General features: G+C 35.4%; 1 protein-coding gene across 1 annotated transcript in view; it reads right to left on the bottom strand.

The window, feature by feature from the left end:
- The window catches only part of CFAP47 (cilia and flagella associated protein 47), a 467,420-nt gene that overhangs the window by 56,547 nt on the left and 395,295 nt on the right, over positions 1-15,578 (bottom strand). Inside the window, 1 exon segment of the mRNA XM_059678706.1 lies at positions 13,765-13,860. Coding sequence (XP_059534689.1) covers positions 13,765-13,860 — 96 coding nt within the window.

Here is a 15,578-nt window from a genome sequence, read left to right on the forward strand (position 1 = left end):
GTATAGAGCATGAGCTTTAGAAGTTTAAATCCATGCTGTTACTCACTACTCCTGAAACTGAAAAAGTCATTTAAATTTCTAAGTGAGGTTTTCTTCAAATGAAAAAGGAAGCTAATATGATACACCTATCAAGATTTTGCTATGGCAAAGGAATTACTGTGGCTCCATCCATATAATCCCATTTTGTACAGCATACATTAACTCTACACTATTTTATTCTCTTATTCATTCAGAAAAATACTATGTGCCATGCATTGTAATTAGCATTAAGGATAAAACAGAGAAGAAAATAAATTCCCTGCTTTCATGGGTCCTGCATTCTAGAATGTGTTGGGAGGGTGAGGATAGAAGTAAAACAATAAACAAAATTCACTATATGCATGATTGTTATTGAGTAAATACATTTTTAAGTGTTAGAGAAGGTGTGGAAATTAATTAATATAGGGTGATTGAGGAAGGCCTCTGTAATAAAATGAGCAGGGTGCCTAACTAAGTTTGAGAAACCTCATAGATACCTGTGGGCTAAATACTGAGATATAAGGTGGCTATAAGAGTCTTGATTTAAGGAGGGGCCAAAGTAAGACTATCAATTCAGAAGTTGTTGCAAGCTCATGTGTGACTAAATGAGATCCCAGGTGAAATGAGTGTGAATAGAAATGAAAAGAGGAGAGAAGACTAAGCCTTGGACCTCTGGGAAGTCAGGGGGACAGGAACAGAGGAAAAATATGCAAAAGAGAATGAGAAGAGCTTCCTAGAAAGATAGAAGAAGAATCAAAGGAGAATCGAGTCTTAGAATGCAACTGTTTCTTAAACAGTGAGAAATCAGATACATCAAGTAGAGCTCATGAGTTGAGCAAAATGAAGACAACATATAGATGATTAGGTCTGGCAAGATTATGTTACTGATGAACTTTAAAAAAGCAATGTTAGTCCCGCTGGCATGGCTCAATAGTTGAGCATCGACCTATGAACCAGGAGGTCGCAGTTTGATTCCTGGTTAGGGCACATGCCCAGGTTGCAGGCTTGATCCCCAGTGTGGGATGTGCAGGAGGCAGCTGATCAATGATTCTCTCTCATCATTGATGTTTCTACCTCTTTTCCTTTCCCTTCCTCTCTGCAATCAATACAAATATATTTTTTTTAAAGAGCAGTATTAGTAGACAGATGGGAAATAAAGCTGGATTTTCTTGGGTTCAAAAAATAATGGTATAAGAAGTGAAGACAGTGAGTATAGACCAGCTTCCAAGTTGTTCTGCTATATAGAAGGATCAGAGAAATGGGATAGTAGCTAGCAGAGATAAGGGATAAAGGGGCATGTCTTTTAACATCGAGTGCTTTGATTGCATGTGTATGTTGATAGAAATAAGAATTATTATAGAAAAGACACAAGGGAGAACTGGAGAGCTCCACACAGTTGAGAAGGTGTGTGGTTCAACAAACAAGCAGAGGGATGGCCAGAAGAGCACAGAGAACTTTCTGATATAATGGGAGGGATCACAAGGCACATGGATGAAAACAAAATTAGAGTGATCAATATAATGGAAGAACCAGACAAGACTCTGATTTGACTAAATATTCTTAATGACACAGTATCAATTATGAGAAGGGGAGGAAATGATGAATGTCAGTAGTAGTTATCAGGTTTTAATTCACTGCAGTAAATTTTATTATGTCAAATTTTACTAAAGGAAAATCAAGTTCTATCGAAAGTCCATGCACTCACAATTGTATTTCTCTACAGTCCTTTCTCTCTATCTATGCATCTATACATACCATGCTACCTGTTTTAAAAGCCTTATGTTCTATAACTCTTAAGCAGTCCTTTCTTTGTTAGAATATGTACCTATATTTGTGAAACTAAAAAACTGCATATAATGGTGGAAAAGAGAAATGGCACAGTGCCTTGGGTTCCATTTTACAAGCCCAGACTTTATAAACGATTTAAATACGTTTAATTTCTGTTCTCATGATAGAAATGTTCTAGTGGTATAAGTTGGTCTAAATTTTCGGTTATAGAGATTTCTCTGAAGGACAGGCATCTTTGTATACCAAGAGCTGTAGCTTTGTTGTTTTTGGTGTCACCCCCTTGCCCCCAATAGAATCAGTAGCTTCACTGGCTAGTTAGGAAATAAATGCTATAAATATTAATTATAAATCTATGTGATTGGAACCTGAACTCATTTGTGAGAAAATTGGTCACTTGATATAATAGGAAGGGAAATTTTATTTAAAATGTGAAATTATGCTCAGCTGCCAACATAATTTAGTAAACATTCATGACAATTGTCTGGAGATCTGGGCCTGCTTTATGTGCAGGCAGCAGCACACATCAATAAATGTCACTAAACACTGAGTTTTGAAGACATTTTCAATTTCATTAGTGGGAACATTTAAATCAAAAACATAATTTTTGCAAATAACATTTTTATTATTGATGTCAAAACACATGATATATGTTAACTAAAATCAACATTAGACATTAAATGAAGCTATCTAAATGTTTTCTGTACCTTTTTAAAACCTGACTCTTCCCTGAGAACTCACTGGTTCCATACAATCAGAAAAATCCTCATCACTTCACTATTATTAATAGTGGCATTAAGTATCCTAATTAATTTATTTATATTCTTTGATTTTTACATTTTAATATTTTGTGGCATTTTATGTCATCCAAAAATAAATTATAAAACTAAGAGAATCATAATATATAAATGGGCAGAAAATCTATATTGGATTATGTACAAATATTAGTAACAATTATATTTTCTTCATGAGGGAAGTTGTGATAAAGATCTTAGCACCATTTACATGTGATAATAAAATGAATAGCACTTAATGATGGCTCCTTCTGCTCTTTTAAAATACATATATTTTTTATTTGATAGAGGAAGGGAAAAGGAGAGAGAGATAAAAACATCAATGATGAGAGAGAATCATCGATCAGCTGCCTCCTGTACTCTCCCACCAGGGATCGAGCCAGCAACCTAGGCATGTGCCCTTGACTAGAATGAAACTTGGGACCCTTCACTCCGCAGGCCAACACTCTATCCAGTGAACCAAACCAGCTAGGGTGGCTCTTTCTGCTCTTATCAAGGGATCAGGGATTCCGTTAAATGCGCAGTTACTATAGGAAAGGAAATCCATTACAGCTACCAAGATTCAGGAAGAACAAAACTGGCAAAAGGTAATGAGTGGTTGTGCATAGACACAACAGGGAAATACTAAAAGGATGTTTTCATAAAGTGCATTCATCATATCCATTTTATGAGATAACTAAAAAAAATATACGTCTAATCATTCTATAAGATTTAATTATGACTTGTCCATAGAGCTTTCGATAGGAGAGAATTTCAGTTGTGTACTTATTTCTGCTCATGGAGAGCATGCAATTTATATCCATTTAATCTTACTTTTAAACTTAAATATGCAAAGGGATGTCAGCTAAAAGAAGGAAAAAACAATTTCAATTCAGGTGTAATTGGATTTTTGACATATCACATAAATAGAGATCTGATTACATTTGGCAGATCCATATTGATTTTCATTTTAAATTCTTCTCAGTTACCATACTTTCTTATTTCTGGGATTTTTTTTTTTTTGCTTTAAATTAAATAAAGGTTTGAAGCGATAAGAAATTTTAATTAACCTCACTGACTGAATGTAATATGTACCTTGGAATTGGACTCTGATATTTTTTCATATCAAAACAAACATAATGAGAAATTTAATATTTGTGTAGTATAAAACAGAAATTTTGTTTTTTAGAATGTACAAACAGGTCATAAGGCATGGCTTAGAACATATTTTCACTTATCAGAGTCTAAAAATTAAAACAAAAATGTGAAGACTACAAAATTACATTGTTTCTCAAGTGACTCAAATGTGCTAAAGCTGTCACCACCTATACTATGTCTCCAAACTTTCTTTACAGTATCCATCTCTTTGAGGCTCTTGCAGAGAAGCTAATGTATTCTATGTTCTTCCATACCAGTGGTTTCTGTGTCAGTTATCTTCATTCATTAGTTATGCCACAATTTCTTCTATATTTTATGCATGTGGCTCAATTTTAAGCATGTTTTATTGTTTTCCCAAAACAGGCACTTGATACTTGAGCCCAACATAATAAAAATATTATCAGAGCAATAAAAATTGAAAGAGTATATTCCATTTTACAAAACAAACTTTCACTTTCTAACTCACATTTTGTTTGATTCCAAAACTCATGGAAAAGAATATAATTTTCCGGAGAAACCAAGATGGCGGCATAGGTAAACACCGGAGTTTGCTGCCTCGAACAACCACTTCAAAAATACAACTAAAAGACGGAACGGACAACATCCAGAACCACAGGAAGGCTGGCTGAGTGGAAATTCTACAACTAGGAGAAAAGAGTAAAACATACAGAGACTCAGAGGAGGCGCACTGCTGAAGTAAAATACTAAGGTGTGGAGTGCATGTGGAACGGGCTGGCGGCTGAGGGCGTGGTTGTTGTTTTCAATCGGGAGGGAGTCTCAGACTCTGAGCTCCAGCTCCGGGCGAATCTACAGGGACCCAGACTCATACAGGAGAAGCGGGACTGTCTGGCATCGCTCAGAACCCTAGGGCAGCTTTCTCTCCGTGGGGCTTGCAGCAATTACTGGGACACTGAGAAGCAGAGCCTCTGAGGGCAAGACTGAGAGCAGCCATAATTGCTAACCCCGCCCTGTTGATCCCGTGGGACCCGCCCTGCCCAAGCCCTACAGGGAGACTTTTGCTGGATAGACTCAGGCAAAGGCTAGATTAGCACCTCCCTAGAGATCCAGGAGCCAGGAAGCCCAGAGGTCAGAGTGGGACCATCCAGTTTGCAGCTCTGTGGAACCATAAAAGACACACTCAGGGGGCAGACTCAGTGAGCACCAAAGCCCCATTGAAGCAAGTCTAGCCCCAGAGGGGTGTCTCCAGCACAGAAGTTCTCCTACTGCAGACACAGCTGATTCTCACAGCCAATTGGCCTGGAGGTCAATTCCTCACAGTGATAACTACAACAATCAAGGCTTAATTACAACAAGACTGTGCACAAAGCCCACAAGGGGGTCCACCAAGAGTGTCTACCTCAGGTAATTTGGACACTTAGCACAGAAAGGAACTCTATCGACACAGCGAAGCATAAAAAATGCCGAGACAAAGAAACAGGACACAAACAACAGAATTGGAGGAAAGAAAACTGCTGGATATAGAGTTCAAAACCACACTTTTAAGGTCTTTAAAGAACTGTCTAGAAGCCGCCGATAAACTTAATAAGGCCCTCGAAAAGACTGGTGAGACCGCCGATAAATGTAGTGAGATCTTCAAGAAGACTGGTGAGACCACCAATAAATGTAGTGAGATCCTCAAGAAATATAATGAGACCCTCGATGTTGTGATAAAGGACCAACTAGAAATTAAGCATACACTGACTGAAATAAAGAACATTATACAGACTCCCAACAACAGACCAGAGGATCGCAAGAATCAAGGCAAAGATTTGAAATATGAAGAAACAAAAAACACCCAACTGGAAAAGCAAAATGAAAAAAGAATCCAAAAATACGAAGATAGTGTAAGGAGCCTCTGGGACAGCTTCAAGTGTACCAACATCTGAATTATAGGGGTACCAGAAGAAGAGAGAGAGCAAGATATTGAAAACCTATTTGAAGAAATAATGACAGAAAACTTCCCCTACCTGGTGAAAGAAATAGACTTACAAGTCCAGGAAGCACAGAGAACCCCAAACAAAAGGAATCCAAAGAGGACCACACCAAGACTCATCATAATTAAAATGCCAAGAGCAAAAGACAAAGAGAGAATCCTAAAAGCAGCAAGAGAAAAACAGTCAGTTACCTACAAGGGAGTACCCATACGACTGTCAGCTGATTTCTCAACAGAAACTTTGCAGGCCAGAAGGGAGTGGCAAGAAATATTCAAAGTGATGATTACCAAGAACCTACAACCAAGACTACTTTATCCAGCAAAGCTATCATTCAGAATTGAAGGCCAGATAAAGAGTTTCACAGATAAGGAAAAGCTAAAGGAGTTCATCACCACCAAACCAGTATTATATGAAATGCTGAAAGGTATCCTTTAAGAAGAGGAAGAAGAAGAAAAAGGTAAAGATACAAATTATGAACAACAAATACACATCTATTAAAAAGTGAATCTAAAAGTCAAGGGAATAAATAATCTGATGAACAGTATGAACTGGCAATTGTAATAGAATCAGGGACATAGAAAGGGAATGGACTATTCTTGGGGGGGGGGGGAAAGGGGTGTGGGGTGAGGGAAGAGATTGGACAATAATCGTGCACCTATGGATGAGGACGGTGGGTGGGGAGTGAGGGTGGAGGGTGGGGTGGGAACTGGGTGGAGGGGAGTTATGATGGGAAAAAAGAGTAACTAATGTAATAATCTGAACAATAAAGATTTAATTTAAAAAAAGAATATAATTTTCCTTTAATTTTCCTATTTGAGCAATTTATTCTAAATTATGTCTTTTCTAGCACCTAAGAAAAAAAGTATTCATTTACTGATGGGCTCGAAATTTGCAAAGAGAAAATGAATCAAGTATGACTCCTAGGTTTTCAGCAAGATAAACTAGATAAATAATAGTGTCATCAACTGAGATGGAGAAAACTTTGAGGAACAAATTAGCCTAAGGGTGAGGGGACAAGTGTATCAAGAGTAATATTTAGTAAGAGATACCTGCTAAATATCCATACAGTTAAAACTCAAGTATGGAGTTAGAGATATAAATTAAGAGTTTATGGTGGGTGGATAGTATGCATAGCCTGAAAGAAATGATCAGAAGGATAATATAACTGGAGAAGAGGTAAGGCTGAACACTAAATCAAGGCAACACCTAGAGTTCTGATAGCAGATAAGAGACAGAATAGAAGACTCAGAAAGAATGAACAATGACATAGGAGGAAAACCAAAAGCCAAGTCAATATGACAATTCAAGGAGAGAAAAGTCAACTATACCAAATGCTACTAAGAAGTATAGTAAAATAAGGACATAGCATTGACCTATAGATATTGCAATATGCAAATCATGATTTTCTTGGCAAAAGCAATTTCAGTTGAGTTGTTAAGATTAAATCTTCACTGAAGTGAGTTAGACCATTGAGAATAGAGACAAAGAAGTAGAAACAGTGAATACAGATAGCTCTTTCTAGGAAATCATGGTGATTGCCTTTAAAGCTATTAAGTTCTAAAAGATATATCCTTGGGTATGTCATTTCTATTGATTGTAACAAGGATTCCAAAATTAAAATGATATTAATGTTACTAATAAAAGTAGTAGCAACAACAACTAAAGGAAAATTATTATCCTATAAATTTGTATATCCCTCTATATGCAGAAAATGCTTTAAGATAGAGTTTCGGATTCACATTTATTATCTGGATTAATGCTGATTAATTCACCTTAATGAATCATTATTGGCATAACTCATGCTGTTTAAAAATACACTTTCTCATTTTGAGGATTATGTATAATTTATATGAAATATAATGACATAAAAATAAAGAAAATTGTATTATTTTATTCTGGAGAAGAATTTTGGCTTTCATTCACCAGCAATATAACCAAGATGTAATTGTGGAATGCTCTCTTGTGAATTTATGCAATAATTTTGTGAAAACAAACATTTAAGTTGAGTGGTATGTGTCATCACTTAAAGATTATAGATAAGTAATATGAGTAGTATTGTAATGTACCCTGCGAATAACAGAAGGACGCCTCAAGAAGTTGAATTAAAGAGTCACATTTATTGCAAGCCAGGACTATGAGGGGGCCATGCACTCCAAATCTCGCAGTGTCCTCCCTAGCCCCACATCAGATTTATATAGGCAAAGATCACAAAGGTATTGATTACATCCCACTGTGGGAAACAGTATGGAATTTCCTCAAAAAAAAAAACAGAAAATGGCCCTGGCTGGTTTGGCTCAGTGGATAGACCATTGGCCTGTGGACTGAAGGGTCCAGGGTTCAATTCTGGTCAAGGACACATGCCCAGGTTGTGGGCTCGTTCCCTGTTGGGGGGCATGCAGGAGGCAGTCGATCAATGATTCTCTCTCACCATTGATGTTTCTGTCTTTCTTTCCCTCTCCCTTCCTCTGAAATCAATAAAAATATATTTAAAAAAACACATTTTTAATGGGACTCCCATTTGACCCAGTGATCCTACTTTTAGAAATCAGAAACACCAATCAGAAGAATATATGTACCCCCATGTTCACAGCAACACAATTTACAATAGCTAAGATCTGAAAAAAAACCAAGCGCCCAGATGAGTGGATAAAAAGCTGTGACACATTTAAACAATGGTATACTATGCCACTATAAAAAAGAAAGAACTCTTACCATTTGCAACAGTATGGATGGAGCTGGAGAGTATTATGCTAAGCAAAATATGTTAGTCAGAGAAATATAAGTATCACATGATCTCACTCATATATAAAAGGTAATGAAAAAAAATGAACTGATGAAAAAAATAGATGTAGAGACATATAAGCATGAAAAGTCTTTAGGACCTCAGAGGGAAGGCAGGGGAGATAGAGTGGGTGGGAAGAGATCAACCAAATAACTTGTTTGCATATGTGTATAACCCACGGACACAGACAATAGGGTGGTGAAGGCCTGGGGTGGGAGACTGGGGTAGGCTAGAAGAGGTCAATGGGGGAAAAAAGGGGACATATGTAATACAGTGGGGCCTTGACTTACGAGTTTAATTCGTTCCATGACAGAGCTCATAACTCAAATTGCTCGTATGTCAAATCAACAGTGAACGAGTGAGACACGTGATGCTGGGCTGATGTTGTGGTGTTCACTGTGTGCACCAACTAGCAGTGGGGTATCTGAAGCTGGCTCATAACCCGAATTTTAGCTCGCAACTCAAAGCAAAAAATCGGCTGAGATACGGCTCGTATCTCAAAAAACTCGTTAGTCAGGACACTTGTAAGTCAAGGCCCCACTGTACTTTCAACAATAAAGATTTAAGAAAAAAATAAAGTGGAATACTGAAATTTTTTAAAGTTACATGAAAATGGCACTAACTAAAATTATGTCTGGTTAATTTTAATAATACATATATAAAATTATGTAAAAACATATATACCTGCTGTTTTAAAGAAAAAGATTAAGTGGAATAGAGCAACATGGTCAAATGTATCCTTCCCATCTGCTTTTCTGCGAGGAATCATTATCTAACCAGAAAAGGATTCCTTGATATTGTGATTACTCTGATGACAACAATCTAAATTAAGGCTCTAAATATTTTATTTTAGATTAAAGGTAAAAATTAGCCCTTATAGAAATTATTAAGATTGTGTAAAATGTTTTGAATAGTGTGCTGATTGCTAGCCATTATATCATGGAATATCAAGAGTACTAAAGAGATAGAACAGTTATTATGTAATAATACTTTTAAATATATTAATCTTTCTCATGAAAATGATTAAAGGATTTTCCTTCTTCAGCAGAGAAAACTTATAGTTTTAACTAAAGCCTTTATATTATCTAGAAAGCCATATGAGAAAATATAACAGTGAGCTCTTGCATTTAAATTCAGAAATAAAATATTAAGTATAAATAATCACAAAAGTAGCTTGTATTATGAGATGACAAATTGTATATTTTTTGTTGCTATCAAAGCACAAAAAGAGTGAGCTACATTGTTAATACTATCACTGTTTTGAGAGGTGCTCTAAAATGGATTTGAGCATGCTTTGATCATTAGAACACATGCAAAAAATATTTAAAAAATAAATTTTAAGCATTTCTGAAGACACAAAGTTGGTGAACTAATAAAAATCCAGAAAGTGTATATTGATATATTTTCAGTTATCACAGAAATGTCATTTTTTCCTACATGTACAGTTGTAATTTAAGTTATAAATTAATTTTAATTATATATATAAATTATAATTTAGTTATAATTTAAATTTTAAATAACCCTAATAAATATTCTATCAGGTTTCTTTCCAAAAGTAGTCAAGTTTAGTATAAAGTTCATATGGATAATTAAACAGGGGAGAATAGCCAATAAAACTCTGAAAAGAGAATGTAATGTGAGAGAGGTATCCTTACACACATATTAAGGCACATTATAAAGCCTCTCTAATGGAGACAGTGTAGTTTTGGTCTTTAAGACAGGTTTAGTGGAATAGTAGAGATAACCCAGAAAGAAACCAAGTATATCTGGCAGTGTAGTCATGACAATGTTAACATATCAAATCAGGGAGATAATATGGGCTTTAGAATAAATCTGAAAGAAAGAAAGCCACTTGGATAAATGGAGGGAGGTACCATGTTCTTAGATTAAAAGACCCAATAACTCAATATTTCTCAGATGCTAGTTGCCCCCATATCAATGTATAGTTCCAATACAATTCAAATTAAAGTCATAGCAGGGGTATATCTGGAAATTCTAAAACTCATGAAAATGCAAAGGATCTAGAATAACTAAGAAAATGTTAAAGACCAGGAACATTTTTGAAGACGTATGTTACCACATCCAGACTTGTCATATAGTTGTAATAGTTAAGACAGTATGATATTATTGCAAAGACAGAAGAATAAACAACTGGAACTGAAGAGAGAGTCCAGAAACAGACTCATAAACATACTGTCACTGGATTTGGGAGAAAAGTGTTACTGTAATTCAATGAAGGACAGGATGCTTTTTCTATAAAAGGTGCTAGGATGACCTGGTATATATAATGAATAAAATGGCCCTTGACTCCTACATGTCACCATATTTATAATTATTGAGGTATGTATCAGGAAAAGTAAGTAATACTTCTAGTAAAAAGAGAGATATATCTTCATGACTTCATATGCCAAGCTATCGAGATTATGGCCAGCATACAGTATCTAGATATCAGCGCTTTGTGAGAACTGCCTTCAGCTGAAGGGTCACTGAAACTCCTTTTCAGGGTAGACTGCACTTAACAATGGATTGATGTGGGCAGTGGGGAAGGGAGGATGAAGCTATAATATCCTGGCCTCCTCATCCCAAATTGGGGCAACTCTGAAGAGCTATAGTAATTTCAGTGCTTGCCATGTTTTATCTGAAACCTTTGTACCTATCTTCTCCCTCTGTTCAGTCTTGTTTCATTTTCTTCCCCCAGTGGTGTAGACCATGAGAGCACTCCCTAATAAATGTCCTGCACAATAACCTCCTCCTCAGAGACTGCTTCCCAGGAAAACTGTTTTGCAACAGTGATAATTAAAATACTTCTGAGTAAAATATGAAGATATTTAAAATTTTTATTTCATTATTTATTGATTGATGTTTTACAACTACCTTCTGTTTATGACTGTATTGAGTAATTGGGTAGGAGCACAAGTCCTACATTCAAAGCCAAGCTCCAGCATATTTTGGGGGTGTGACCTTGGAACTAACTCCTACATGTCTTGGTATATTCATCTCTAACATCGGGGTATTAATAGAATCTATCATACTGTTGGGAGGACTAAATCAATTACTATTTATAAAGCACTTAAATAGACCCTGGCAAACAGTACATTGCTATTGCTCATGGCAAGTAACACTGTTTTCCATTAAAATACTATTAAGTAAATAATCACTTAGGTGACACAAAGATGTGCCAAAATTTGTAAAGGTGGAATATGAATGAATAACTGAAATTTAGTGATATTTTAAAAATTAAAATGTTGAATAAAATAGAGAATATAAAGAATTAGGGATATGATAAGGAAGAACAAGGTTTGATTATTTTAAAAATATAGATATACCTACAAAGTTGGATACTTTAAAATATAGATTTAATATAAATACAGAAATAGATATCTACTGTTCTGTAAAAAATCCATTTCAAGAAAACTGGTATTCACCACGGTAACAAGACTATTTAATCAATAAGCAATTGATGAAAATTAAAATAATTTGTCTAGTAAATGTTTCACCTAGATGACAAATGAATTTCAGAAGCAAAAAATTGTTACTTATTTTTAAATTCATTTTTCAGAAATATATGAAATATATTCCCTGGCATGTACTGGCAGTGTACTAGGTCTTATCTACGGTATATATATAAAAGCCTAAGTGACCAAATGATTGAATGACCAGTCAACTGGTCGCTATGACATGCACTGACCACCAGGGGGAAGACACTCAATGCAGAAGCTTCCCCCTGGTGGTCAGTGCATTCCTACAGCCAACCTCCTACAGCCGGCCAACCTCCTGCAGTCCCTCCCTGCAGCTGGCTGCCCCAATCAGCCCCAAACAGGACTGGGCGAGATGGCCCCAATTGGCCCTGATCGCCGGCCAGGCCAAGCGACCCCACCAATGCACAAATTTGTGCACTGGGCCTCTAGTTTGTTATAAAACAACAACAACAAAAAATCAGGAATCACCTTTGTATTTAGCTATCTTCACTTATACAAACAATACTAATAACCCATACTTATATATAAATTAGGCCTTAGACATGTATTCACATAAGTAATTGCATTTGTACTTCAAATAAATCTCTTATTAGGTAAAACTGATTTTTCATTCTTTATAATGTCCAAAATGGGGTCTAGAAAGTACAGAAAATAGCTCAAGCTAATACAGTTTCCTATGGTACAGTCAAAACCAGAACACAAATTCCCAGACTAAGAAGTTTAAAGCCTAATCCCTGTATTTTGGCTGCCCTTCCCAAGGTCATAGAGTGAATTTTATGCATATGTAGATTTATAAAGCAGCACCTTGTTCTCTAGTGCTACAGTATGGTATATATTAATGGGGGGGAGATATTTAGGAGGCTATCATTTAAATCAACATCTATTTAAATATTAGTGATCTTGAACATAGTTTCATTCTTTGGCCATCTGTACTTCCTCTTTTTTGAAAGGTTGTTTTTACTCCTTTTAGTATATTGCAAATAAATAAAAGAAGAGTTTGAAGTAATACACAAGAAGTTCAACTTTGCCATTAAGCAACTGTTTTGATTTAATGTAAGTTAATGTTGTTGAATTGCAATCTCCTTGATTCAATAACAATAATACTAACACCCACCTCATGGAGTTGTGAATTAATGAGGTTTAGGATGCTGATAGAAATGAATACAGTAAATATAAATGAAAGTCATGAACCTATTTGTATTGGGGTGTTAGTAGTGGTTAGTGATTTCAGTTATTACTTCTGCATTATGTTAATATAATTAATATTTTATCATATTTACATAACTATTATTAGATTTTCTTGCAATTAAAAACATTATTTTAAAACATTTTAAAGAAATTCATATTTTGGGGGCTTTTGATTTTTAAGCAACTTAATTATTTCTTATGCCTTAGATTTTTTTCCTATTCATCAGTATGAAGGTGGGATGATTAATATACGTAAAAATAGATGTCTACCCTGTAATAATTTTTCAGGGAATCATTAGCTTTGCAAAGATGCAATTATTTTTCATAAGTATGAGTAACTTTAGTACACTAGCTATTTTTAATTTTCCAAAATCATCTTTGGCTCACACACTTATGGATTAAGTGGTAGGATAGTCAACTACTTTACAAGTTGTACTTATGTGATATATAAAGAAAAATAGCAAAGATAAAATGAATATACATAAAGTTTACACTATCCATGTTTTTCTATCAACTTATTAAAATTTGTCAAAATTTTTAATTGGTGCATTTAATTTTTATCAAATATTAAGACATCAGACATAGTTCATCTTCTCTAAAATGTGATAGCAGATAGAATAACAGACTATAAGGTAGAAATTCTGTACCGTGTGAGTGATCCATACTAAGCTTGAAGGCAGCAGTCTCAATGAGGAAGCTATCGCACTGAATGCCAAGGACGAGATTCTTCGGCATTTCCCGATCTAATAAAAGTATAAAGAAATATTACACTTCAATGTCACATTTAAGAGAAAAAAAATATCAGTGGAGACTGAAACTGAATCAAAACTCTCCTCTAATGACAAATTTCTCAGATGATTATTTTTAAAACATTATAAAATCAACTCATAAATCCTTGGAATTTTTATTTAAACTACTCAAATAACAGATATTACTGAGACCCTGTTTGAGCCAACAATTTAATTTGGATCGTAGTAGTTAATATTTACATATGCATAAATATACATTTATTAAACTAACAAAAATTTAAACCAATAACTACAAAATCAGTCAATTATCCAAGACATACTAACTGGCTACATAACAGGTAATTGCTTTCAGGGCTACCATTTATAAAAGATAAAATCTTTGTCAGCATAGGCATTTATAACTTTAAGTATATTGAACTAGATATCAGCTGACACTATACTTGGAAAGGAATGGGAAAGAATAATGTTATAACCGCTATGAAGGGGATTTTGCAACATACAGTAAAATAATATATCTATATATATCTATATACCTATATATGTATATGTGTATATATATATTTATCTATATCTATCTATATAGATACATACACACACACACACGCATGCGCACACACACACACACACACACACACACACACACACACACTGAGTGGCCAGATTATTATGACCACCCCATCAGTACTTCATTGACACTTCTAAAAAATACTGAATATTGAAAACTTCCTAAGCAAATACTCTCAAGGTTTTTTTATTATTATTATTAATATTTGCATAATTAATTCACTTCATTGTACTGATGGGGTGGTCATAATAATCTGGCCACTCAGTATATATATATATATATATATATATATATATATATATATATATAGATATATAGATATATAGATATATAGATATATAGATATACACACACTGAGTGGCCAGATTATTATGACCACCCCATCAGTACTTTGTTGGGCCACCTTTTGCAATCAATACTGTGGCTATTCTTCTTGGCATTGACTCCACGAGATGTTGAAAGGTGATGTGAGGAATCTGACACCATGCCTGATGAATAGCACTGTCCAGTTCTGTGAGACTTGATGGTTGTGGAACCAGCTGCCTGATGGCTCTTTTAACTTTGTCCCACAAATGCTCAATTGGATTGAGATCTGGTGATTGTGGGGGCCACCTAAGCAAGGCAAAGTCTCCCTCATGTTCTTGAAACCACTCCTGCACAATGTGAGCACCGTGGCATGGTGCATTGTCTTGTTGGAAGAAGCCATTTCCATTGGGATAGGCCATCAACATGATAGGATGAACTTGATCAGCAACGATACTTAGGTATGTTGTGCTATTCAGACGTTGTTCCATACGAATTAAAGAGCCCAAATCATGCCAGGAAAACATGCCCTAAACCATAAAACTGCCCCCACCAGCTTGAAGGGTTGTACTCATGCATGTGGGGTGCATGTTTTCATGCTGTTTCCCCAAATTCTCACTCTGCCATCTGCGTGATGCAACTGGAAATGTGATTCATCAAACCACATTACTTTTTTCCAATGCTCAACTGTCCAATCCTTGTGTTCCTGTGCAAATTGGAGACGTTTTATCTTGGTAACTGCAGAGAGCAAAGGTGTTCGAACAGGCCTTCAGCTTCCATATCCCATACGATGCAGTATACGGCTAATTTGCCTACAAACGTCAGGTGGTCATAATAATCTGGC

This window comes from Myotis daubentonii, chromosome X (assembly GCF_963259705.1).
Source record: "Myotis daubentonii chromosome X, mMyoDau2.1, whole genome shotgun sequence".
Taxonomy (NCBI): Eukaryota; Metazoa; Chordata; class Mammalia; order Chiroptera; family Vespertilionidae; genus Myotis; species Myotis daubentonii.